The sequence below is a fragment of the Sorghum bicolor genome, chromosome 3, assembly GCF_000003195.3.
Source record: "Sorghum bicolor cultivar BTx623 chromosome 3, Sorghum_bicolor_NCBIv3, whole genome shotgun sequence".
In the NCBI taxonomy this organism is placed as follows: Eukaryota; Viridiplantae; Streptophyta; class Magnoliopsida; order Poales; family Poaceae; genus Sorghum; species Sorghum bicolor.
The window spans coordinates 61,935,813-61,963,251 of NC_012872.2; the positions used below are offsets into that span (position 1 = coordinate 61,935,813).

The 27,439-nt window shown below is 45.7% G+C and overlaps 1 protein-coding gene across 14 annotated transcripts; it reads left to right on the forward strand.

Moving 5' to 3' along the window:
• On the forward strand, positions 3,134–24,943 carry LOC8075537 (indole-3-pyruvate monooxygenase YUCCA2). Of its 14 annotated transcripts, none has more exons than XM_021458060.1 (12): positions 5,745–6,001; positions 6,112–6,320; positions 6,880–8,160; positions 8,238–8,318; positions 16,947–17,010; positions 17,078–17,149; positions 18,498–18,521; positions 18,630–18,741; positions 19,417–22,686; positions 23,677–23,925; positions 24,044–24,166; positions 24,374–24,943. In XM_021458060.1, exons 9-12 carry the CDS (start codon positions 21,943–21,945, stop codon positions 24,566–24,568), a joined length of 1,311 nt encoding a protein of 436 aa, XP_021313735.1. In that variant the 5' UTR covers positions 5,745–6,001; positions 6,112–6,320; positions 6,880–8,160; positions 8,238–8,318; positions 16,947–17,010; positions 17,078–17,149; positions 18,498–18,521; positions 18,630–18,741; positions 19,417–21,942; the 3' UTR covers positions 24,569–24,943. The 14 variants fall into 14 exon arrangements, with proteins under 14 accessions (XP_021313731.1, XP_021313735.1, XP_021313734.1 ...); XM_021458059.1 differs by lacking the exon at positions 16,947–17,010 and having other exon boundaries at positions 6,880–7,018; positions 7,340–8,160; XM_021458057.1 differs by lacking the exon at positions 16,947–17,010 and having other exon boundaries at positions 6,880–7,018; positions 7,934–8,160.

Here is a 27,439-nt window from a genome sequence, read left to right on the forward strand (position 1 = left end):
AATGGATGGCACGACTCGACATGGCCTAGGTCTATATGAAGACACGACTCGGTGAGCCCTTCATGCTATGTCATGTAAGTCCACGGGCTTGGCCTATGGTCCAAGCATGCCCCTATAAAAGGGCCCATCGAGCCCATACAATTAATCAACATAGAAAGTAAAATAGCATAGAACACCGTGACGATCTGCCGTGAGCGCGGTGTAATGTCGTCGCATAGAAAGTTTTTGTGGCGACTGGCGAGGGGTGGCGCTAGCGCTACCGAGCCTTGCCTAGAAAAAAAAATACAAGGCGACATGAATTTTTTTCGTGAATGTGCCTTAGCACATATTTCATTAAAAGAAAGTAGACAACATCAATGAAACAACAAAAAGCCAATAACTCAAAGCAACGAAAGGTTACCTAGAATCAAAGCGCATACACACACATAAAAAAAACAACAAGAAACAAACTGAAAGCGACACGCGGGGGCGAGCCCGAGCAACGAGCATCTTCAAGAATCTTTCTAAATTTCACTAGCATCTCCAACAACTCCCTAAACTAGGTTGGTATTCTTATAACTTGGGCAAAATCACAATTTTCTTTCTCCAACAACTCCCTAAACTAGGTTGGTATTTTTTCCAACTTGCTATTCTGGGCCTTCGCGCGCGCAAACATCCGCGCGCGGCTTGAGCTTTGTATCGGTGCTTTGGCTGCTGCTGCTCGGTGAAAGTGCTACTCGATCAGGTCTGTCCTGTCACCGATCGGTGAAAGTGCTGCTGCTGCTGCATTCGGCTACTGTGAGAAGGAGCAGATTCGGTGGCCGGCAGGTTCTAATTCGGTGGCAGCAGAGTAGGACCTTGTTTAGTTTCTAAAAAATTTTGTAAAATTTTTCAGATTTCTCATCACATCGAATCTTTAGACAATTGCATGGAGTATTAAATATAGATAAAAATAAAAATTAATTGCACAGTTTGGTCGGAATTGACGAGACGAATCTTTTAAGCCTAGTTAGTCTATGATTGGACAATATTTGTCAAATACAAACGAAAATACTACAGTGTCGATTTACTAAAATTTTTTGGAGCTAAACAAGGCCGAGTCCTAGGTGGGCCTATTTTTGATTTACCAAGTATAGAATAGGGAGTTGTTGGAGACACATATTTTTTTCACTTGCAAAACATTTTACCAAGTTGCTAAAACTCAATACATAGCAAGTAAATTTTAGGGAGTTGTTGGAGATGCTCTAAGGCCCTGTTTAGTTTCCTACCCAAAATTTTTTCATACATCCCATCGAATCTTTGGACACATGCATGGAACATTAAATGTAGATAAAAAAATAAACTAATTACACAATTTAGTTAAGAATCGCGAGACGAATCTTTTAAGCCTAGTTACTCCATGATTAGCCTTAAGTGCTACAGTAACCCACATATGCTAATGACAGATTAATTATGCTTAATAAATTTGTCTTGCAGTTTTCTGACGAGCTATGTAATTTGTTTTTTTATTAGTTTCTAAAAACCCCTTCCGACATCCTTCCGACACATCCGATGTGACACCCAAAAAATTTTCGTTCCCAATCTAAACAGGCTCTAAATTATCATCATCCAAAGAATGGCTTCCAATATCAACGACAACTCGCGTGTGCCATTGGAGAGCTTGGTCTCCTGCAGACACACGAGGGGCACCCTCTTTTGGATGATGAATTCTTAAGTTGACACTACGACACGCGCGACCATAGAGGCCACAGACATTTCAAATGGAGATGTTTTTCACTTGTTATGATAAACAAATGAGCGACGTTGGAGGGAGGAGCAGGATCGATCAAAGGACCTCAGGTTCCACCCCCTCGACCAGTTGAATGTTGTCGATTGCAGAGCTTGTAGGGAAGAGCATCCTGAGTGCCGCCTCTCGCTTGGATCGAACACAGAGATCGGACCACCAAACAAACGCCAGATACTCATCGAACTCGACATTCTCGTCGGCCGAATTCTGTTGCGGCTGGTCGCGAAGGCCTAGTTTTGTCATCATGACGTCCTGAGCTTGCACTGTCAGGTTAGAGGCCCAACGTTTGCTCTTCACCACTAGGCGTCCGACCGCTGTGATGAGGCGGGGAGAGCATGCCATGCCCCATCCGCTTCCTTCTAGGAGCACGTAGACGTGGAGGTTACACCAGGATGGGCCTCGGGATGGAAGAGCACAACTGCAACTGTAGAGGCTTAGCAATGTCCTCCGGCGATGCCGGGGTCGGTGAGGCAATCCTAACAGCAGCCGTCGCCATGGATTGGTGCGTGGCTGGCGAAGCGATCCTAGGCGGCGACCGCGCCTCGGAGGCCAAGCAGCGGTCGTCATCCGAAGAGCATGTCGAGGAAGGGAGCGGCCCGGCTAGCTCCAAGTCAATGTTGCTGGGCCACCAATCAAACATCTTGATCCACAGCAACATAGGTGCACAAAGCTTGAACACTTTGGAAATTCCTGGGCTCCACCAAACAGCACATGATCCTTAGCTAGATTCCGGCCCACGAGCCCAGCATCGCGGAGGGGCTTAGCTCCGAGCCTCCGACTGCTGCGGTGCTGCCATTGCGGCTCCTTGAGTACCGTGAAGCACGAAGTCAGCTGGCGCTCATTTGGGCTTGTTTAGTTCCCAGAAAATTTTGCAAAATTTTTCACATTCCCCGTCACATAGAATCTTTAGACGCATACATGGAGTATTAAATATAAACGAAAATAAAAACTAATTGCACAGTTTGGTCGAAATTGACGAGACGAATCTTTTGAGCCTAGTTAGTTTATAATTTGACAATATTTGTCAAATACAAACGAAAATGCTACAGTGTCGATTTCCCAAAAAATTTCGGAACTAAACAAGGCCCGGGTGCACAGAGCTATATTTTTTATTTCGTTTGGCAGACTCGGCTGATAAGTCTATTATCAGCTGAATCTACCAAACATTCAGTATTATTTTTATCTCATAATAAATCAGTCAACAATAATTTATTTTGCTAAAAAAAGTTATAAATAAGAAAGTCATTTGCTAAACGGTTAGAGATGCTCTTCCCCAATGTTTTTTTTTTTTGGTTTTGGGGCTGTTTTGCTTAGCTGGCATACCGTGGCACAGGACTATGTGGTGCCCGTTTTGCTCAGCGACAGAAAGTCCCCTCAGCCCGCTCGCAAACAGGCCCGCGCCCTTCACGCCGCGTCGAGCTCCGCTTCGAAGCCGGGCGCCGCCTCGCCTCCACCGGCCTCCGCCTCCTCGCCGCGCCGGCCTCCGCATCCAAGCCAGTCGCCGTCTCGCCTCCGAGCCGCGACGGGTTCCGCTTCCAAGCTGGGTGCCGCCGCGCCGGCCACGCCGGTGCCGCCTCACCTCCAGGCCGGTGCCGCCTCCACCTCGTGGGTCAAGGTGAGGCCACTCATACTCCTCCCCAATTAATAAGAAAAATTTTGAGTTCTGAACTTCTGATCCTAGAGCTTTTTTTTTTGACAAGAGATCCTAGAGCTTTAACTATCTTGAGTTGCTTCAAAGGACTTGTTTAGTTAGCAAAATTTTGGGATTTTGGGTCGAAAGATTCATCTCGTGATTTACAGGCAAACTGTGTAATTAGTTTTTGTTTTCGTCTAAATTTAATACCCCATGCATGCGCCGCAAAATTCGATGTGATGGAGAATCTTGAAATTTTTTGCGAACTAAACAAGGCCAAAGATACACGCATTTGTTTAGTTTGACAACATATCTTATTTCTGAGTTTAATGCGCACGTGCCCATGTTGGTGTGGTGAGCAAGCCTTCTCTTCTTTCCTCGTTGCTTTCATGTTGTGGGTGCCGCCTCGCCTCCAGGAGAGCGGATTCAAATGTGTTCACATGGACTGGTGATGGCAAAATGGAGGCCGTGAGATGCGAAAGAACCATTGTACATTTTACAAAATAAGGATGATCAGAAAAGTAAGAAGGTTCAGTTAGTTCCGAGTAACTGTAGGTAGTAGTTGTGATCAATGCTGATATCTGGGATGCAGTGGACAAACATGATATGCAGTAAAGTGAACTCTAATTCTACCTTCAAGTGAGCAAGGGAATCGATCATCTCAGTGGGATTTCACACACAGGGCTTGTCCAGTGCCCATAACAGCACATGAGCTCTGATTTGCAATGGCAGTTACTGTGTAACCTAAAATAAATGGTTTCACTATTTTTCCCTTGAAAATACAATCTCTAGTTTTGAACTTTTGGAACATGTCTAAATCCTGTAGAGCTCGCCGTGTGTGTCGCAGTGTCCCCAATGCCAACAGCAGTCCAGAATTAGTTCAGGCTGCATCAAGGGGAAGAAAGGGATCGGAGGAACCCAGGCTGGTACAAGCCAATCAGGAGGGAGGCTGCAACACCTGCTGTTTGGGGACAACTACTAAAAGCCTTCACTCATGTTAGGTTGTGAATATGTAGGCCAAACTTTTATGCATACAAATGCCAAGCTTTTGGGCATAGAGATGCCAACTTTTGGTGTCAAGAAATGACAATCTACATGTCACTGCATTGATGAGCAGTATGTCTACAAGGCCTCCATTCATCTGTTTCCGACGCTCTTCAGTGGTCTCTCTGCCAATCAGCTCTCCAATGACTTCATTGCTGCAGCTTGGGTGCAGCTTAAACCCATAAAGCAAGCTACTCTCACTTGGGCTCTTCATCTTCATATGCAGGATCTCTGTTAGTTCTATCGAGCTGAAATCATCAAAATACATGCACAGTCCATTACAGACATTATCTCCTCCAAGGCTTCTAAACCATAATCCTTGTCATCGGATTTTTGCATTGGTATCAACCTGTAAGCTTCATCCACGAAGAGAATAACCCCCCCCCCCCGCCTCTTCTTAAACTGTAATAATAGAAATACGTTCAGAATTTGTTTCACAATTTCTCTGGTATTGAAAATTGTGCAGCAAAACTTCACATGGCCCCCTCTACTTTTTTTTAATGTCACGGGAGGAGAGAGGATCCCCACCCAAATTTGCATCGACAGTTTTGTTTACGGGCCTGTTTGGTACAGCTCACAACAGCTGTGAGCTGTTTTTTTTGCCAAATACTTATTTCCAAAACAGCTTCATGGGTGAAGCTGTTTTTTCCCTCCTCTCACAAAGACATAAGTTGGATGAAGCTGGAAAAAAGTAGCTTATTGCAGCTTCTCCCTCATTTGTCTCTCTCAACTATGCATGAAGTAGTTGGTGAAGCTATTTTGCCAAACACTTTTTCTAAAACAGCTCAGCTTCATCTAGAAAGTCACTCATGAAGCTATTTTCTAAAAAAACAGCTTCACTAGTGAAGTTGAGCTGTGCCAAACAAGCCCTACATTGTTTACAGCTTACAAAAACATCACTTTAACAGCCTGATTGATTTTCCAGCTTGCTTATTACATGGCTGCCGAAAAAATACCACACCATACTTCTACAGCCGTCCTCTGTCGAACTGGAAGTCTCAGCTTCCACAAAGCGGCATCAGAAATACAGGTTCAGTTTACTTTGTCAGTAGAGAGAACAGAAGCCATGTGAAGGACCTTTCCAAGGGGAGGACAGGCGTGGAGGAGGCGGCGGCGCCCGGCGTGGAGGCGGAGGCGCCGCCCGTCGGTGCAGGCGATGTGGCCCAGCGTTGAGTGGAGGAGGCGGCGCCCAGGGCCTGCGATGAGTGGAGAAGGCGGCGCCTGGCCCGACGAGGAGTGGTTGAGGAGGCGGCGCCCGGCGCGGCGTTGGAGTGGAGGCGGCGCCCCTGGTGCGGCGTGGCCTGGAGGTGGCGACCCGCCCGGTGTGAAGGCCGCGTCCGCGGGCGTCTTTGCGATGGCGGCGGCGAGAGAGGAGGGACTGGATTTTAATGGTGGATTCCTTTTTCTGTTCGACCGCTCTGATAGCAAAGCCCAGCGCCATGGTGGCTAAGTCTGCCAGGATGGTGTGCCACGGTGGCAAAACCACCCCCCAAAACCACCACAGGGGGTTAGTTAAACGGTTTAACAAAGATTAATGTACATCTTAGACTGTTTTAAAGGTGAGGGGGTGGATCAACCAGAGTGCCAAACCTTTGTGTGTGTGTGTGTGTGTGGTGGTAAGTAGACTTTTTCCGTGCGCATGGTGACCGGTGACCTCCTTCCTGTCCAGGCGCGAATCGGATCCTGGCGGCCCTCTCCCACCTCAGGCACTCTCAGCTGTCGGTGTGGTGGCGTGCTTCGGTTCGCTGACTTCGGCTCTTCTCTGCCCTTCTGCATCGAGGTCTGCACCTCCTCGACTGGTCGCCGACCTCCTGTCATCCTGCCTCGACCTCGGCCATCGACCACAGATTCAAGACATGGAGGATTACCCAGCCATAGGTGCGCAAAGTTGCAAACTCTAGCTTGTTGTGCTCTACAAATAACAAAGAATGTGCTAGGGTTTATGTAGATTTTGAGATAAATAAACATTGTTGTGCATTGATGTAGAAACTTATCTAGGAAATTTACAATAACTGGTATAGATATATTAATATATATATTTGTTTTCCAAGTTCTTCAAAGGAAACCTTTTCTTATCTGCATAAATTTAGCGTCATTTATTGAGTTTTGCCACACTGTTGAGTTAGCTGGTGAGCGGAGAATGATCTATTTCAACTTCAAGTGAAGTGTAGATATTTTGGAATAAGCAGAAGCCTGGAAGATTAATTACAAAACATCTTTTGAAAAGGAAAAGCATTGCAAAGCAGCATAGAGTCATGTGGTGCAACGATTCTGCTATACTGAACTGGAGAGCAATTTTTTCTGGAGAATCTGTCAGTTCCCACTCTTGTAGTATAGTGGCACTATTGTGGTCCAAGTTCAACAGGTCTTACAATATTTGTTCGACATTTGCATAACTCAGATTCAGCTGTCTGATCAAGAGTTTTTGTTTATTTAGGTGTCACTTATTTTGGGGAGTTTGATGACAATAAGAGCAGCTGTAGAAAGCTTCTAGATAGGGCATAATCGATATCGCTGATGCAGGAAGCCACAACCAGATACCATGGCTTCTGCAAGCCTTATCACATGCTGACAAGGTCTCTTCTTTTTACCATTTTCTATGTTTTTTCCCAGTCTATATTTGTTTCAATAGATCTTCAGAGTTATGAAGAAACCGACATATGCATACATAAACCATGAAAAGTACATCGGTGATCAGCTCTACCTCCCTGCTTCATTAAACTTGTAGAGCTTACATAACATTTCAACATGTTGCAGAACTGAAAAACATGGTTCATAGGATGCTACTCCACCATGCTGCACTTTTTTTTTTTTGCCCTTTCAGCTATTTTCTTTCATGCATTAATCTGCCAATGGTGCCCTTATATTTGATGCAAGCTCTTTCTAATGATTTTTAGATCCTAACTGCCCCACCAAAATATATATTGTTGTCGATTCGCCTTTTAGATGTGCTGCCCATAATGTTCTTCACCACTGGTGGTGCTTACAGAGATGCAACTTAATCAGAAACCCAAACTGAGTTGCATGTGAGGTAACAAATAGATTGTCTACACCACTTGGCAAAGCAAAATACAAATGATCTTTATTTCAGACCTGCCTTAATATATTGCACGCTACATCCAAGGGTGAGTTTCATGTATTTTGCTCTGCCAAGTGACAAGTTATGTTTAGCTATGGAAAAAATAAGCTGATTCAGTTAGTTTGTTTGTTCATTTTGTCAGAGAAATACTAGATAATGCCATGGGACAAGTAGGCTCCAAATCTTTTAGTACTTGATTTATAGTATCTCAGTACTAAATAACCATCCACCTAACCAAATAAAACTAGCTATACACATCATGCCGAATAGAAATTAACTTACCACCATGTAGTGCATTTTTAGTCACTAAGCCTTTCCATTTAGGCTCTGAAAACTGCTATCACTTAGTAACATTTCTTAGTTGGTTATGCATACTTTGTCATGAATCTCTAGTAATTTTTCCCTTGCACAGAGAAAGCAAAAATGCTTAACCACAAGAACCCACCTTTTTGTCTCCACCTGTTGGGGAAAACCCTTTTGTGTATGTTCGCCCATTGGTCAGTACTTGGCGTTTGCTTTAGAAGAGCCTGCTGCTGTTTTAGTCAACTACATATTTTGGTATGGAGAGGGACCTGTAATGCACATGTCTCCTAGCAACATGTTCAAGACAGATGTGTATTGGAGCAAAGTCTAAACAAGGTAGTAATTGATTTATATCTAGCCTAATTGTAAATCAATTAATTAGGCATTGACATTGTTGCCGATCACCAACGCAGAATGCAGTGCTCCATCCACCGGCCCTTCAGCATTCACAGATTCACCTTTTAGTGGCAGAGGACCACAAACTTTGTGAGCAGGTAGAAACAGCTGAGGCAACCCCTTCACATGTTCATTTGACATTTGGCATTGAAGAAAACTGTTGTTGTTTTAGTTGACTAGACACTTTTGTTAACTTCTTTGTGACGTCCTCATTATGCATGATTTCTTTTCATATTATAATCATGGATCTGCTTTAGTACCATGAATGTACATTTTGATCAATGTTACAGAATACCGGATAAAACATTTCATACTAATTCTGATCATGCATGATATATGGCTAGAAAAAAACCAAATGGGCTGGACCGTGCTAGGCTGCTAGCTTACTAGCTGAAATGAACAATGTCTATTGCAACATCCATCCAAAAATGATGCAATTCTAGATATGGCCAAAATAAACTATCTTAAGTTTGACCAAATTTATAGAAAACAATATCAACATTTATGTCTCCAAATAGGTTTAGGCCTCCTTTGCTTTACAGGAATTCCATGGGAAAAATGGAGGATTTCCTTTTCTATAGGATTCAACACTGTAGCACCCTTTGGCTCCTAGGATTGAACTGTAGGAAATTTGAAGGAAACATTCCTGAGCAGCTGATTTCATAGGAAAAGTACGGGAAAGAAATATCCACTCCTTCCTCTTTGTTTTCTGTGGCTTGCGTAGCAACGAGGCCAATCAAGAGCCAAATCAATGATGTCACAGAGAAATAAGAGCTAGAGGACAAGCATCACATCACACCATGGGAGATTATACAATTCCTATTCCTATGAATTTCCTATACCCATCCAAGCACCTAATTTGAATGGTTTCCTGTATTTTTATCCTCTGTTTTGCAATTGCATTCCTGCAAAATTCCTATGTTTTTCCTATTCCTATGCTTTTGCAATCCTATGTTCCAATACTATGAAATATATTCTATAATTAATCAAATTTGAAATCTCTCTCACATGGCCGTCCTCGATGTTCCAATCATCGAAGCCAAGCAAGAGAATATGGAATTCGGCCAGTTGGGTAGCCATTTCCAGATTTTTTTTTTTGACGGTCAACGGGGGGGAGGCGTTCCCCACCTGAAAATTTTATTTATTTAGCCCAAAACGGCTCGTCGGTTGTACACATATGCTTTGCAGCAGTTACAAAGAAACCGAAAAAAAGGGGATGGGTGTAAAGTAGCAATGGCATAGCCTAGCCTTGGCCCTGCCTTGCCATCTGAAGGATGGAGCACCACTGAGTTGTCGTTTGCCTCTTAGCCCTTGGGAACCGATATTGCCATAGTTCAGCGGCCGATCTGCAGTCCAATAGGACACGATCAACAGAGTGTTCTTCGTTCCTAAAGACCTTTGCGTTTCTGGCCTTCCAAACCTGCCAGCAAACCAGCGCGATGAAGGAAGGAAGTTCGGGGATCCCGGCAGCTGTGTGGTTGGCGAGTGTGTGCAGGTGCCCCAAGTCCATTGAGATCGTGGACTGAAGGTTCAGTCTCAACCAGATTTCCTTTCCCAGCGAGCAGCCATGAATGATGTGTTCCGGCGTCTCGTCCGTGATGTTGCAAATCTCACAGACCGGTGAGTCCACGATGTGCTTCCTGAATAAAACGGTTCTGCATTGGATTCTTCTTTGTAGTAGAAGCCACATGAACAGCTGAACTCTAGGTGGCGCCCAGGTATTCCAGATGAACGTTGCCTTGGGGTCTGAGGATTGGCCCCTGGCCTTGAGCATTCTGTAAATAGCCCCGGTGTCAATGCTCTCATCTGGTTTTATGAAGTCCGAGATCCTCTTGTCCTGTGCTGCCGATAGGGTGGTTTGGTCTAGCAGTTGCTGAGCAAGTTGCAACTCATGTTCTGCCAACGTAGATAAGCGAGGTACAAGTGTCGATCTTATTCCGGAGAGCTTGGCTTCCCTCACTGTTTGAGTTTTGATGTTGCAATGTGAGAATAGAGCTGGGAACCTATCTGCGAAGCAGTCGTCGCCTGTCCAAACATCATTCCAAAGTGAGCAAGTGCTGCCGTCTCCAACCTCCACCGTGGTGATCGCTTGATACAAAGGTAGGATAGTCCTCAGGGTTTGCCAGTGCTCACCATGAAGGTCGCCATGCAGAGTAGTGATTTCTGCCCGTCCACGAACCCAAATTGCCCACGCCGAAGATTGGGGGCTATATAACCGGTGAAGAAGTTTGAGCAGTAAGCAGATGTTCTGGATTCCTAAGTCCCTTATGCCGAGGCCACCGAGATCTTTGGGGGAGCAGACTTTGATCCAGGCAATGAGGCATGACGAAGGTGAGGAGTTACCAGATTTGTCACCCGACCAGAGGAACGCCCTTCTTTTCTTGTCCATTTGCTCAATGGCAGAGGGAGGCAGCTGTATTGAACTCATTAGGTAAACCAATAGAGAATCAAGCACCGAATTCACTAAGACTGTCCGCCCCATCGGGTTCAGCAGGTCAGCCTGCCAGGAGCTTAGGAATTTGTCAGTCTTGTGAATGTAGACGCTGAAGGCTGAGACTGGCAACTTGTTGACAGACAGTGGGAGTCCTAGATACGGTTGAGGGAAGCTTCCCCTGGTGCAGCCGAGGATCTGCACGCAATCGCTGACAATTTGTTCGCTGGTGTGAATAGGTATGAGAGTGCTCTTGCTGAAGTTTATGTGTAGGCCACTGAAAGCTGCAAATTGATCTAAGATGTCTTTCAGCTTCACTGCCCCAGACACGTCTGCCTTAAAGACAATTAGTGTGTCATCCGCGTACTGCAAGACCGCGCATGGCAACGCCTCATCGGTAGGGTGTTTGATTTGCTGTGCCTCCCTGATCATTCTCTGAAGGGTTTCAGCCACCAAGATGAAAAGATAAGGAGACAGCGGGTCACCCTGCCGTAGCCCCCTCTTGCAACTGATCCAAGGCCCCGGGTGTCCATTAACTAACACCGCGGACTTTGAAGTGTTCAACAGCTTGAGCATCCAACCGATCCACTTCTGATCGAAGCCCCTAGCCTGTAAAACCCTTTGAAGACCCACCCAATTAACAGTGTCAAATGCCTTGGCAAAGTCAAGCTTGAGCACGATGGTCGGCCTTCGTCTTTTGTGACAAGTTTGTACTAATTCAGCTGCATAGACAAAAGTGTCGGCGATCGATCTTCCTTTGACGAAGCCTGTCTGATGAATGTCGATTAGCCTCGGAATCTGCTTCTGGAGTCTTGTGGACAGAGCTTTTGTTAGGATCTTCAGTGCAGTATTCTGGAGGCAGATCGGTCGGAAAGCGTTCACGTCGACAGCATCCGGCTGCTTTGGGAGGAGGACCATGTGGGAACGGTTTATACGTTCAAGGTCAGCTGCTCCCTCATAGAAGGCCTCCGCAAATGCAAGTACTGTTTGCTTGATCGACGGCCATGCCACTCTGAAGAAGGCTGGTCCAAACCCACCCGGGCCCGGAGCACTGAGGCTATTCATCAGAAGTACCGCTTGTTTGAGCTCACATTCAGTGAAGCGCCCAGAAATGTGGTCGTCCGGTCTTTCAGAGTCGCCATAGATGGAGTCAAGATCAGCCAAGGTCACCTGACCAGAGACCCCGATGATCGATTTGAAGAAGTTTGACAAGGCTTCAGCTTTTCCAGCGTGACTGACAACATCCTGATCGTTCACCCGGACCATCCTGATGAATTTGCGGCGCATTTGCATAGTTGCGCGTGCATGATGAAAGGCAGTGTTGGCATCGCTTTCCTTGATGACCCTCTGCTTGCTGCGCTGCCGCCAGTAGGCGGCTTTGTTTTTGATTTCTTCGTGTAGGCGTTCGCGAGCAAATCCGCGTACCTGCGACTCAGCCTGCGAGAGAGTACGGGATTCTTCGAAGTAATCGAATAACTGAATTAGGAATTGACACTTTTGGGTTATTTCTGGAGGTGCCCTGTTACACCGTTTCCAAACCTTTGCCGCAGCTCGCGCGGCCTTGATGCACGCGACCAGTTGTCCCGCCGCGTCCGTGCAGGTCGCTGCCCGGTGCCAACCCTGAGTTATGGAAGCGAGAAAGGATTCGTTCCTAAGCAGGAAGTTGTCCAGCCTAAAGAAGTCATTCTTAGGGATATCAGAGGCCAGAGAAAGGAGAAGAGGAGTGTGGTCGGAGGTTGGCCGAGGCATGGAAGAGAGGTTAGCCATCGGAAAGGCAAGGTCAAGAAGAACATTGGTGAAGACTCTATCTAGCTTGGCCAGGATTGGAAAGGTTTGATTGTTCGTCCAAGTGAAACGACGGTCAGAGAGATCAACCTCACTGACGCCGACATCCTGGATAGTTTGATTGAAAGCATCAGCAAGGTTCGAGTTGAAGAGGCCGTTGCTTTTATCAGCAGCACAACGAACCAGGTTAAAATCGCCCAGCAGGATCCAGGCTCCGCTAACCAAGGCTTTGGTGTCGCGGATGCTCTGGAGGAATTGAGGTGAGGCAGCGTGAACGGAAGGGCCATACACATTGGTGATGGTGAAGTCAATGTTGGAGGCATTGCAGGAAAAGGATGTTGTGAGGCTGAAGGAGTTTGAAAGCTGAGAAGTGAGCGTGAAAAGGGCTGGTCCCAGGCAGTGATTAGCCCCCCTCTGGATCCGGACGCGGGAAGCATGACGAAAGAGGAGGAAAACGGCCGGGGGAGAAATGTTTGAGCCTTGAAGAAGGTAACCTCCGAAAGTTTGGATTCTTGAATGCAAATGAAAGAAGTTTTAGCATCAGAAAACACACTACGCACAATACTGCACTTGTCCGAGTCGCCTAGACCTCGTACGTTCCATGATACAACGTGAAAGTGACGAAAGCTAGAGCTTGAGTTCGCGTTCATAGAACTGGGTTACAGCACCAAAGACCGGCAATAAGCCTAGGTCTAAAAAAAGAGAAAAGAAGAAGAAAAAAGGTAGGTGCACTTTCGTTGGCACGATCCCAGCGACCATTGGGACAAAAGTGCAAGCCGCCGTTGGTCCAAGTCGATGCAGGTGCTGTCATTCCTCAGCTTCCGGCACCATGTCGTTCCCGCCGTCGACGACGTCGCCCGAGCTCCGAGAGCCCAACTTGGCTGCTGCGACGAGCGCACGCAGGTCGGTTGCGTTCATGGGCAGCAGGTTGCGCGAGAGGATGTTGCGCTTGGAGACGTGTTTCTTGAGCGACACGGAGCAGGTTGACAGGGAGTTCAGCAGCTCCTTGCGCTGAATCGCCTGGGTAGCCGTGTCGACGAACTTGCCCGAAGCACCCACGGCCTTAGCGGCAAGGCGGGAGCTCGAGCGACGAACAGCAGAGGTGGCCACCGAAGGCTTCCGGCCAGCTCTGCGGGGCGCGGGAGCAGCCAGGACGCTGGTCTTGGGGCGGAAGCGGCGGCGTTGGTAGGTGATCACCGGCTTTGGTCCTCCGCGCTCCGAGGCGGACCGCGGAGCAGCCGGAGAGAAGGGGTTCGCCGGCGCGAACGGCGCTGGAGGCGCCTCCATAGCCGCCTCCACCGGCCCCGAAGACGCGATTGACGATGGGGCACTCAGCACGCGGGCCAGTGAGAAGGCCAAGGCCAAAGCCTGATGTGGCAGCAGACGAGGTAGATGCGACCCGGGCGGCGCCGAAGTGCCGAGGGGGTCAAACGGGCGCTGCAGGTTCCTAGCAAACCTACCGGCATTGCCAGTCGGGAAGGCGAGGCTGTAGTAGTGAGACTGCAGGCGGAGTTGCTGAGCGGAGATCAAAGGCCCCGAAGGCCCCAGAGAAGGCCCCGAGGACGGCGGTGCAGGTGGGCCGAAGAAGGGCGCCAGGTTTCCCCGGCTATCCAGTTGGAACTCTCGCGGCCACACCCTGATCGTTGTGATGCGGGCGACTGCGCCGGAACGTCCAGCACCTTGCTTGCAGGAGATGCGCAGCTCCCTCGGGATGTCGAGGTGGTCATTGACCTCCAGGAGGAGCCGGAGAGGTCCGTAGTTTTGGCCGCTGAGACACTCCGGGTCGATCTCAGCAACCTCCGCAAAGCTGCTAAAGCATTCCTTGATCTTTTCCGTGTACCAGTGCTCAATGGGGAACCAGTCGACGTGGACGAAGGCGAGCCAGACCGGCACACGGAAGAAGCGATTCGAGGTGTCCTCAGGCTTCAGAAGATGCAGCAGAGACCCCCCATGGCTGATGGGCCCAAACTGGAGGAGCGAGTCACGGGCCTCCTGCGACTCGCAGCGCAGGATCATGGCACCCAAAGAAGACTGCAGCAAGTCGACGGGCTGCAGCGGAGCAACGGTCCGGAGCGCGTTGCGGATGAACGCACTAACCTCGAGCGCGGGAACCGGGGGCTCGATGAAGGCGACAAGCATGCGCTGAAAGGGCTCAGCGCGGCCAGGAGAGACCCAGGCGTCAGCGTGACGTGGGCGCCCCTCGTGCCAGGAAGAGCCTGAGGCAGAAGAGACGGAGTCCAGCTCCAGCTCCCCGCTGACGAATTCCTATGTGAGGAAGAAGCTCCTAGCATCTTTCTGGATGACTTTCATTTCCTATTGCAGTGTCGCAAGATCCGAATAGGATTGTGAAAGGCTATGAATTTTGAATGGTTCCATAGGAGTTTCACCTGCCCTGGTACTTATTCAGTATCATAGTTGTTAGCACAATTTTGTATAGATTTGGTCAAACTTCAAATTGTTTGACTCATTGAAAAGTGAGAATTGCATTTTTTTTGGGGGGGGGGGGGGGGGGCGGAGGCAGTACTTTCTAACCATATGTGCAATATGGCCTGCTGTTCTACATATAACTCTTTACATTTCTTAGCTGTAATCTGTCAGATCCGGTTAACAACAATTTCAGGTGATATATGTACTGAACCAAGAGAAACGTCTTATTTCTCTATTTACAATTATAATTCTCTGCAATCTTTGCTTTCTTTTTTTCATCCAAACTGAAGAGTTTTCTGCAGATGCCGTAGTTTGGCTGGTAGGGCGCGCAAGGTGCACAGTGCACACCAATTTCTAGTGATATTTTTGCCAACTTTCAAACTTACCACGTTGAGGATTTAAATGAACCTCTTATGTTGTAATCACTCTAGCAAGTGAGATTGGTGCAGCCCCCTTAGTTCCTTCTACTTATTGTGTTTTTACTCGCCCTTGAGTGGTTGTCTTTATTTTGAACTCAAATCCACCCTGTACATAATTTCTTTTCCCCTTAATTGAGAGGCAGAGCTCCTGCCATTTGTGTTTTTTTAGAAAAAACCTCTAGCAAGTGAGGTTGCTATGCTGACAAATGAACTAAAGTAATGTTTGCATCTTTAATTTGACAAGTGTGCTTTCAAGCTCATGAAATTTCTACGTTTCTGATACATGACTTCATGCTTTATGGTTTGACACTGCCCTCCGAATGTGGTCCATTTTGTCTTTAGTCGTTATGCTATTTATATACCTGCATATTAAAAGGCACACAGCTAATGCAATACTAGTCAAGTTCTATTTTTTTCATTCTGCAAAGTGCACCTGTTACTTATTGAAATCGATAAATATGCCATGCCTGCACACACTCTGAACAATCATTTCTTCTCATCATCCTCCAAGGAATACAGTTTTTTCTCGAACACGCAGGAGAGCTGCGTATCATTATATTAAGAAGAAAAAAGGGGGGGTTTAGGAGCCCCTTACAACACCATACACACGCACACTTCACAAGGCACAAGCCGTCTCTCTCTAAACAAAGACCTGACCCTCGACCACTAATAGTAGGAGAACTCACCCATGCCTATCTATTGTTATCTACAGCAATTCTTGAACTCCTTATGTAGCATCGCTTACCCTTGTAAGCTGACTATTGTCACTTTGCCACTCAAGTAGAAATATTCTGCTTAGGCCTTTCTGAAAGTCAAGGTACTTCCCATTGTCAAATAGCAGTTGCTATGATACTGACAGAGCATTCTAGAGTCTTCAAATTGTAACTTGAAATGATAGGATTGCAACCAAGCAATTTTTTATTCATATGATAGATGCAAGGACATTGAATCGTGCTAATTATATCACTTTGTTAAATCTGAATGCATACTATTTGTCGTATTCGCCTTTTCCATAAAGAAAAAAAAGGTGTATGCAATGTGGAATATGGTTCTTAAACTTTCTTACTAAGTTGTGTTAATGACACCCATAAGCAAAGATTCTAATATTATTATATTCATGCATTAACTTATGCATGTGCAATAATCTTGCCCTTACAAGTACAATTTGATTAAGGGCCTGTTTGGATCCATTAGCACTAAAAAGCTAATAGCTGCTATTTTTTAGCTAGCTAATGTTAGTAGGAGGCCGTTTGGATCCACCTGCTAATAGGTGGTTGGACAGTGAGTTGAAGGTGCATATGAATTATTAGCACCTATTAGCAACTCCAAACCAGCTAATGGAGCTAATAGTTAGCAGCCCCCTAGCTAATAATTAGCAGGTGTGTTTGGTTCCACTAGTACTATTTTTAGCTGCTAATTTTTAGTGCTAATGTATCCAAACTGGCTCTAATACACAAGGGACTTTTGTAGTTTCTATCTATACTTGTTCCAACAGGTATTTTTCAAGAGAGGCAGACTTCATCACCTTATCCTGCTTTGTCTATCCCTTTGCATATCCACTTTTTATAATCTTATACATATCCAGTTAGTTTGCACTGTCTCCTTGGCATGACATAAACTACTCAAGAGAAATGACTTAACTCTTTAGGTGCCATGGTATTCAGGACTTACATTTCTTGAATCTGGTGTTACCTCCGTGTATATTTGCCATGGCTAACATGATTGCTGGTATTACCGTAAACTATTTTATCGTTCCTTGCAAGTTAGGGCTGTGTAACCTGTGTTCTCTATGTAGGCCTGTAGGGGAACTCTGCTCCAGTAAACAGTTTTACTACGTGGAAGCACAAGTCCAGCTAGTCATGCAAAAGTAACCCGCTGAAAAATCTACTTTCACCTGTTTTATATTTCTAAGTTATGCTTCAAGAAAAATATTTACGCAATGTCATTGGCCAAAAAATTCCCATGGGAATCATTTCAATATTTCATTGTTCTTCTTTTGGATCACTGCCATGCATTGGCTGGTCCGTAGTGCCACATTAATCAATATAGTTGCATCCTTGCTGGTCAAATGGTTCATAAATTTATTAGTGTTCTTCTCTACTGTTTTAAGAAACATGTATATTTCTCTCAGTCAATCATTGTTTAGATGAACAATAGAGAATAAGTGAGACAACGAAGCTGAGGTGTCTTTAGTCTTTACAATAGTCTAGTGCATTAGATGGACTTGTTTGCTTAAAACCCTCCTATTCTACCCTATAGCTATTTCTATATATTTGCAGTCAAGTTCTAGGCTAGTTTCTGATAGAGTTTACCTGTTCTTTATGTAACATTCTACAATATGAATTCGTTTTTGGCTGAAAAAGTCATCAGCAACAAAAGAGGCTGGAAAATGCCTATAGTTATTTAATATAAATAGACTACTTCATAGGATAGATTCTCCAAGCTTAAAAGGTGTAGTTGTATATTTCAAGCTACATGAGCATGCACCTTTGCCATTACTATAATCAATTATCAAAACACAACAGGCAAAAGCACTGAACAGGAAATTTGTTCTGCGTTGTTAGTGGCTCTGGTCCCTTTTACTTTGTTTACAGTCGAGATACCCAAAACTGACACCTTTTCTAGTAGTTTATTTTCACACCATTATATGGATCACAGAATATGGTTGTGCACTTCTTGCTTGATAAACACAAATTACAAACCATTATGATGGATCACTAAATATGGTTGTGTACTCCTTGCTTGATAAACACAAATCACAATAAGGATTCTGCTTCATCTGTCTATTTCCTAGAAGAAAATTGTAGGCATGTACTGAACTTTACTGTTCTGACCTCTGACTTTCTCATTAGTGAACATTATGCTTTAGTAGCCCTGCATTTTATACGGAAGGTGCCTATATTGAATGGACATCGATTTTTTAAATATGTATTTAGTGCAAATGGAGTACAATGTTCTACACTGCACAATTGAAAATGACAAAGTGACGTCAACCTATAATGCTGTATTGTCCTTTTCAGTGTAAACTGCCTTTTATGCAAAGAACCTATGTATAGTAGACACCTTAAATTCAACAATCTAAGAAACAAATTTCTTTGTGCCTGCTGCAACTTGCCATTCTATAAAACTTTTCATCTGTCATTTTGCTTGTAGACCTTAAATGGGTATACTCATTTGTCATTGGTTGATTTATGTTCCTTTCTCTCCCACTGCAGCCCAAGGAATCCACTTCTATTGAGGTGTGTACGATTTTCCTTTTTTCAGTCCCAGACACCGGGTATCAATTGAAGCATTCCTTCGTAACTCTGGACAGACTGCCTCTTTTTTGATGTTGTAACAATTTTCAGCCTATGGCCGAGTAAATACCTTTCTCGGATACTGCTTGAAACTTTGTATTGAGTGGGAGGAATTGTTACTGCCCATTACATGTTGAAATCATTCAAGGTCCTAAGCAGTGAGGTATGATTTTTATCACACTTATTTTGACAACTATTTGTAAATGGAGGTGGCACTATGCTATTATGTTACCTTTTTACATAATATTTTATTTATATCATGTGCCATTGTACTGGATACAGTTAAGTCCTACTCTCTCCTTTCCAAATTATAGCCCAGTTTAACTTTGTCCTAAGTGAAACATTGACTACTTTTTATAGAAAAATGCACCAACATCTACAATCATTAAATAGTTTCATTAAATATACCATGAAAGATATCTTAATAGTGCATTTATTTGGTATTGTAAATGTTAATATATCTTTCTAAAACCTGGTCAAAGTTAGAGAAATTTAACTTATCACAAAACTAAAGTGATGATTATACTTTGTGTATGTCACTAGCAACTCATGCCTAGACAAATACTTACCCTCAGGTCAATATATTTTATCATGATGTGGCATATTATTGATTAATCAAGATTATAAATTAGAGGGATTGGCATAATGTGCATGTTTGATATTGTTGAGCTTCATTGATGCCTTTATATAGAGTACAACAAATCTTGGAGAGCAAAAAGAATTTCCTAGAGATAAGGCAGTTGTCCCGGGATTGATACAAATTCAAAACTAACGTATCTCGAGATATCCCAGTATACTCTTAAGTATTAACACCTTTTCCCCGCACTCCCCCATCCAGACTCGAGATGAAGCTGAAGGTATCCCTTACTGCTACTTATTGCTGGAAGGGTATACTTCTACATGCCATGTCAGTGCTTTGCCTGCAACAATGCTGGCTCTGAGATGATTCATGGCATGTGATTGTGAAACAGCATTCACTCTTTACCGAAAGGGTAGTTGGAGCTGTTCACTCACCAAAATAAAGGAAACGGCATTCTGAGAGTGCTCTCACTGCAAGAATCCCAAAAGCAATGGCTCAAGAGATCGCATTGTACGTAGTGGGCTGGGTACAGAGGAATCTAGTGGGAATCCTGGAGCAAGTATACTGGGAGAATAGCAGGCATGAGCTACGTCTCAGTGGATCCTCCATCATTGGAAGATGGATCCTTGTAGCATGTGCTGAGTGTGCAGCAGGAGTTATTTGGGTCTGATTGGTGCCAAGCAGGGTACTGCTCTCGTGTAGGGCAAAAAGGCCACAATTTGCTTGCACCCACTGAGGAAGCTTGTTAGGTTCCCCATTTTTTTTGTGCCCCACCCACAGCAGGTGGGCGTTGGTTTCCTGGGGAGGAAACTGGGTTTGTGTAAGTTGTATTATGTGCATATTGTATGCATATCTTCTTAATGCTAGCAACAAAGAAAATGGTGTCTGGTTATCAGTCAGTGGAGAATACAAGAAGTTAGGTGAATGACTGAATGGTGAACCCATTGTATATATATCGCTATGTTGCTCAACAGAGCACACCACACCGGAATTGCATCATTAGTTTCAGTCCTGCTTCACACCTGGCCCTGTTTTCCTTGACTTTTTAGCTGTGATCAACCTATAAGGTCAGCTAAAAAAAATGCTTTCCTTGTCCTTGGAACTTATCGGATTACCACTCGTTATAGTTCACCCATGAGAAAATTTTGCTTCTGCTTACTACCCTCATTAAAATTAGAATTACATAGTTCCTCCTATGTTTTCATGTTCTTTACATCTCCATTAGAGTCGAGACTCATAGCTGGCTGTGCTGCATAAAAGTAGGAGTAGGTGAGGTGGAAAGCAAATTAGCAGTAGGTTAAGGTAGTAAGATAATGAGGACACCTCTCTTGAATTTGAAACTTTATCGAAATATTCGACCGTCCATCATTGCATTAGATTGTTTCAGTTCCGGTAAAATTTTGGTTCATTCGAGTAGAACATGGGATTTTGGCTGAGTGCAACAGCAATTCTGGAAATTCTTTGTTTGTTTGGAGTTGACATTTTGAATTGTTAGGCCCTACCAAGCAGAGATGTTGGGAACACCACTATTTTGTAGGGATCTTCTGGATGCAAAATGAAATTAGGTATAGCACTTGGTCAGTCGGTTTGTAGGGGGTCATTTGTCAGGTGCAGTGCCACGATAGTGTGTTATAACATGAATTGCTGACGGCTGGCAACTTAGGTCTAATAATTCCTTGATGCTGTGTTGGAAACAAGACGGTCCATGAACAATCATTGAAAAAGTTCAAGAATGCTTAAATTTCCGATTTACTGGTGTCCCGATTCAAAGAATCGTCCTAAAAAATGTTTTGGGCTAGTGATTTTCATGGTACCGGACACTGATGTAGTTACAATTGTGCCAGATGCTGCCAGTTCTTGTTGTTCGTGGATGCTTCTAGGATACTGTTTCAGGCAAACAGTTCTGTGGATACTTCTTGCTTAGCTTCAGGAATAGAACACACATTTCATAACATAGTAGCTTACATAACTCTCTGAGAATCATTAGTATTTAACTGCATGAGATCATTGCTGGGGCATTAGGTATGGCAGGATAAATCATGGCACACAATGGTTGCAGTTGCTTTTGCTAATATATTAACTTCTATCCTTTTTAGGCATCTTTGCTTTAGCAGGCTTAGCTCTTACAGTTTAAGCATTAACTATGTACTTAATTCTTGCCATGAAAAAAAAAGTATATTCTCATGCTTATTGAGAGCCTATTACACCTCATGTACAGTTCTGTGATTAAACTATATCACTAGGGTCTGATATCCTATGCATGTTCTCTTTTGTGAGACCTTGACACACGTCTGCCTGAGTCACTAAGTGATCCTCCATGACTCACCTTTCTATATTATTTTGGGATGGGCGTACTTGATCTGAATCAAAATGAGACTCTTACATAGAGTATATAGGGCACACAACTAGCTTAGCTAGGCCATGCATTCAAAAGCTGTGCATAGAACTCTAGAAGACAGGCACCTTCAGAACTTCCTCCTCTCTACTCGTATTTCCCTACTGTCTTCTAACTCATCAAACAACAAAGAGTCCCACTAGATTGCCTCGGCACCGACCTCTTGAAAAGAACCAGGATTCTTATAAATCATCCGCATCAGTCTTCACAGTGTCTTCTGGAGATGCACACAACATATCTCCCCCATCCTTCTCTCTCGCCCATGCCTTCATAAAAAGCAAAGTTGGGTGGTTATTTGTATCACCATGAAGTTTGAAGCCAACACATCCATTTCTTGCTAGTAAGATCAAGAAAAAACCCATCGAAGCCTACTTCCTACCTAAATCTTCATGGATCCTTGGAGTGAAAGTGAGGGCAAGAGAGCCCATGATCCTATCTTCAAATGTTTCAGCCAAAACCACCACTTCAAGGAAATGAGCACAGATGCTGCTGTTGCTCTCTCTGAGAGATGTCCATGCATCTGGGTTTCAGGTCCAATTATCGTTGGTGCAGGACCATCAGGGCTTGCTGTTGCTGCATGTCTCAAGGAGAAGGGGATCAGCAGCCTTATTCTTGAGCGCTCCAGCTGCATAGCTTCCCTCTGGCAGCTCAAGACGTATGATCGTCTCAGCCTTCATCTTCCTCGGAAATTTTGTGAGCTTCCTCTGTTGCCTTTCCCTGCCAACTACCCGATATATCCCTCAAAGCAGCAGTTTGTAGCCTACCTGGAGAGCTATGCTGCAAGATTTGGCATAAGTCCCACGTACAATCGCACAGTGGTGTGCGCAGAGTACGATGAACAGCTTCTGCTATGGCGTGTGAGGACGCAGACTTCTGGCACAACGGGACAGGAGGTGGAGTATTTATCCCGGTGGCTTATTGTGGCAACTGGTGAGAATGCTGAGGCTGTGCAGCCAGATATTGGTGGTCTACAAGAGTTCCCGGGAACAATCATGCACACCAGTGCATATAAAAGCGGCAGTGCATTCACTGGGAAGCGTGTTCTTGTTGTCGGGTGTGGAAACTCTGGGATGGAGGTGTGCCTAGACCTCTGCAACCACAATGCAGAGCCCCATATTGTAGTAAGAGATGCTGTACGTGACTTCTCTCTACTTCTCAATTGCTTTTCTTTCCTATGTTATTAAGAATTCTTAACTAGTTATGCTGTTCTGTGACTTATATCTATTTCCTGCTCTTAATTCTGTAAAGTGATAGTGCTGTAAGTACAAGATCGAGGTGCCTCCTGGTTGCTATTTTTGGTTGTTTATAAGTGCTGGTTTAGCCTGTGCTAGTTATCAGCAACTTGTGCTCTTCTCAAGCTGATGAGCTTGAGGAAGGCTTAGAGCCTGAAAAAGATCATTTTGTTGCATTAAAAGCAATACCTTTCATGAGCAGCTTTATTTGCATTAAGTTATGCTAGTTCAGGGTAGTTGTCACTTAGGAAAGCGAGATATTCTTGAGATTGAAGGCTTCTGTTGCTGCTATTTGTATTTGCTTTAGTTCTTTCTCGGGATTCGTCGCCATGTGTGTGTACTTGCAGCTACTCTAAACCATCTGTGTGCGTGCTTCACACCCATGTATGTTTTGGTTCTTTCATTGCTCTCTGTTAATATTTTTCTTTCCACAAGTGTAGTGCAAAGTGTATTCTCGTCTCTATACTTTAATGAGAAAACTATGGTTTGCGTGCACTAGCCATGGGTCCCCATCACCACCACGAGAGTATAGCATAAGTTTGTCACTTCAAAAGAAACATTAACAAAATGGCTTGAGAACCTACCTTTCCCGACTAGGTGCATTCCTTTCTCACAGCTCTTTCAGCTTTGGAAGAGCTTAGTGTAATTAAAATAGTTGCAATCTGCGTGTACATTATACTATATTATGTTGGAGATAAGGGAATAAGTTTGGTCCAAGGCCCGCGTTTCAAAAAAGAAAGTATGGTCCTGAACATGTTGCTACTTGTAGCATGCAGAAAGCAGCATTTGGAGAACAGATATTTATTCTGATTAATTGTCTGATCCAATCATTAGTCAGATGTTGCCTTTTGTGTTGTGAGCCCAGGCTAAGATTGTGTTCATCATTGGCAGGTACACATCTTGCCCAGGGAGATGCTTGGTCACTCCACCTTTGGTCTGTCAATGTGGCTGCTCAAGTGGCTCCCAGTCCACGTTGTGGACCGTGTTCTACTGTGCATAGCCTGGGCCATGCTTGGGGATACTGCTCAGCTCGGGCTAAAGCGGCCGGCCTTTGGTCCTCTTGAGCTCAAGTCACTGTCAGGGAAGACCCCAGTTCTTGACGTCGGCACATTTGCAAAGATTAAGTCTGGTGATATCAAGGTCTGTTTCACGCCACTGAGGCACTAAGCACGAGAGATTGATTGTACAGTGGAATCAATTGATCTCTGTCTTGATTTAGTCCTGACATGTATTTTCCCCCATTGATTGAACTGTGCAGGTACGACCTGCCGTAAGACAGATATCAGGAAGAGTGGTAGAATTTGCGGATGGTGGGTTGGCGGAGTTTGATGCCATTGTGCTTGCGACTGGCTACAAGAGCAACGTTCCCTTCTGGTTGAAGGTACTTTTCATCCAAATCTGACCATGTAATGAAAATATTGTAATTACTTAGAACAATAAGCTTGATGTTAGGTAAGAAAATAGCCATAATCATGCCTTTTAAGATTGACTGTCAATTGCCAATTGATGTAGTGGAAATAGATTGGTGAGCTACTGCCCTTATGATGCATCCTGATAGCTAAATCGTGTTTTGCTTTGAATTGGTCAGGACCGAGAGTTATTTTCTGAAAAAGATGGCTTGCCAAGAAAAGCATTTCCAAACGGGTGGAAGGGTGAGAACGGCCTGTACTCGGTTGGATTCACCCGGCGTGGACTGATGGGGACCTCGGTCGAAGCCAGGAGCATTGCCCACGACATCGAGCAGCAATGGAAGGCCAAAGGGACGCATCCGGATGCTGGATGATTCCTCTAGCTCTCGTCACTGTTGTTGTTTACCATGATGACGGGAGCCGTGTCTGTCATCTCGCTGAGAAGCTTGTGAATAGACTAGTGGTAGGTTTACGATATTTGCCGACTTGGGTGGTGGGCTGCTGTGAGTTGCCAAAGGGTGTATGCATTCTGCTGCTCTGTTGCTTTGCTTGTGTAGTGCTTGTACGTATAGGGTATTGTACTGTCAATTTTTGCGTTTGTTGGTTTTGATGATGACTAACCATCCTATAGGGCATAGGCATCCTCGAGGGGTTGAATACTGAGGTGCCCATGTTCTTCAGAAGTCGGCCTTAGTTGACTTGGCCTCTACTGATAATGAATGAATCTTGCCTGGTTTTGTGTACGGTTCCATGGCACTTGCCAATTCAAAGTAATGTGGCTTCTTGTTGCTCTGGTCACTCACTCACACACCTGTTTATTATGTTACTAGTGTACTACTTGTACAACGATGGCTTTGCTCCATCACGTTACTTTCGGCGTGGAGCTTTTGGATGCTTTGGAGATCCCTCACTTCAGGACCATGCCCTACAGGCTACAGCTCTACAGTATGCTTGAATAAAGGACAAGATCGGCTACCTACTGGGAATCCGTTCTTTGCTTTTGGTGGCCGTGCACAAAACCAAAAGTTTTGGTTGCTGGTCAAGATGGCAACGGGGCTATCCCTGTCGGGTTTGAACGGAACGTTCTCTCCTCCGAGCGAATCAAAACTCCCCGCTCTTCGTCCCTGTCCCCACCATTGGGGATACATTTTTCCCGTCCCCATTCCCGAACGGGGATTTTATCTCCGTCGGGTTTCCCATCTCTGATTCAGCACCACCATTTGCGACCATGACAGGATCCAATTCCAGGCGCCACTGAAGATCTTCACCGTCCTGTGATGTAGGATCTAATTCCAGACGCCATCCCTGGGAAAGCTCCTAGCGAGCTCTCAGAGCCGCGGCCCATGGAGGCCGGGGGGAAGGGGGAGGTGGGCAGCGGCGGAGCTCTTATAGCTGCGGGGGAGGGGGAGGGCGGCGGTGGAGCTCTCAGGGCCACAGGGGAGGGGGAGGGGCGGCGACGGAGCTCTCAAAGCCGCGGCTATGGCACATGTGCGATGGGGACGGGGAGGCTATGGCGGTTATGGGCTGTAATCGGAGACCCAGCGGGGAACGGGGACGGGGAGGTGGGGAACGTTTCCACCTCCGCCTCACCCGCGGGGATGAGATTCAGCCGTTAACGTCTAGTGAGGGACAAATCTAACCCATTTTCTGCAAATCTCCGTCGAGGATCCGGGCGTTGCAATCTTTGCGTTGCGTATCACCTGCGAAATGACAGTTGGATCGTGCCTGCCAAAGTGCCAAGGGAAAGGGCCTCCACCGCTCGGCGCAGTAAAGAGCAGGCGGGGACCTACGTACAGGTCACTGCTTGGCAGAGGCCTACGAGGTTATTCCTGGCGGTGAAAAGACAGCTGGAATATTCCACAGGACTTGCCTTTAATTTCACTGTGGGAAAAGACAGCATGCGACGCTAATGTCTGTCCTTGACTTGCTCATGCACCTTCTTTTGGCCGGCCTGTGTTCATTCTGCTGTTACATACGGAGTACCACGTGTAGATTCTTACTTGAAGCAATTCGACCACGTAAGCTGACGGATGCTTACTGTTTAGTAACTTCAGTTTAGTTACATAGACATAGGAAATGTCGTTTGTTGCTGACAATTCACTGTGTATGCGCATCAACGCAAGATTTTACCGGCCGGCCGGCTGCTTTATTAATTTATCTACACCGATGGCCATTCCATGGATGAGCTGGTAACCACGCGTCAAGCGATTCAAGGTTGAGCTAGCTAGCTAGCTAGCGTTCGGTTGTCGTCAAGGCTGTCTAATGATTGCTTAATAAACAATTGTAGCTAGATGAGATCTGAACTGAAATGAGGATAAGCAGAGCAGTGGGTCGATGGAGAGGCGTCCGTGACGAAACGGAGATCAATTTTTAAGCGTCAAGGCACAGGGCAGCGCACATGCATGCGCGTCTGGGGCATCGATGCATCACATTCACACGTCGTACGTCCCTGTGCAAGCACCAAGAGCTAGCGGCCGGATTTGACCCCGCGGTCGAGGTGTCGTCACAGCACGGTGATGAGATGATCGACGAGGTAGCTAGCTCTAGCTGGTCGATAGATAGCAACGTTTAGTTTGTGATCTCTCACCACCACGGCCGGTCACGTTAGAAAGACGGCACCGGTCAGTCGGTCGGTCACTGCCACTGGATCTCTCCTCGATCGAAATCTCGAATGTCTGCTTGGTACGGTCGATCTGATGAATCTCACTGCGAATTACGAACCGTGCATGCACAGCACAGCACACCGCCGACGATCACGATGGGTCGTCGTCGGCTGTTATGGGACGTTGCACTCGGTGCAGCATGTGCGTCCATGCTCGCATCCAAGGAGAAGCCAACGGAAAAGGGAGTGCATCCATTGTAGCCTCCGTCCGGTCCGTGTCCGTCGACCGCCTGGGCTACTAGCTAGTAGTACGTTATGGACGGTTGCCATGCATCAGCCGAGCCAGTTGCAGTGGCTTAACTTGGGCGGGCGAATCTAGCTTTGATGTTACGTTCAGGCCGGGCCGGGCCGGGCCGGGTCGGGGGGCCATCATCAGATCATCATCATTATCATCATGAGGCCAGATAGTTTCGCCTGACCAGACCAGACATATGTACTCCTAGCACTTGCCAGTGGACGCACGCATATTCGCGTAATCATGTCCTGCGCGGGCGGATGATTACCGGGACGGCGACGTGCGCCGGCGCCGGCCACTCTAGCCACTGCAGCAGCAGCCGTTGTTTGTGTGCAGATCCGTTTCGTT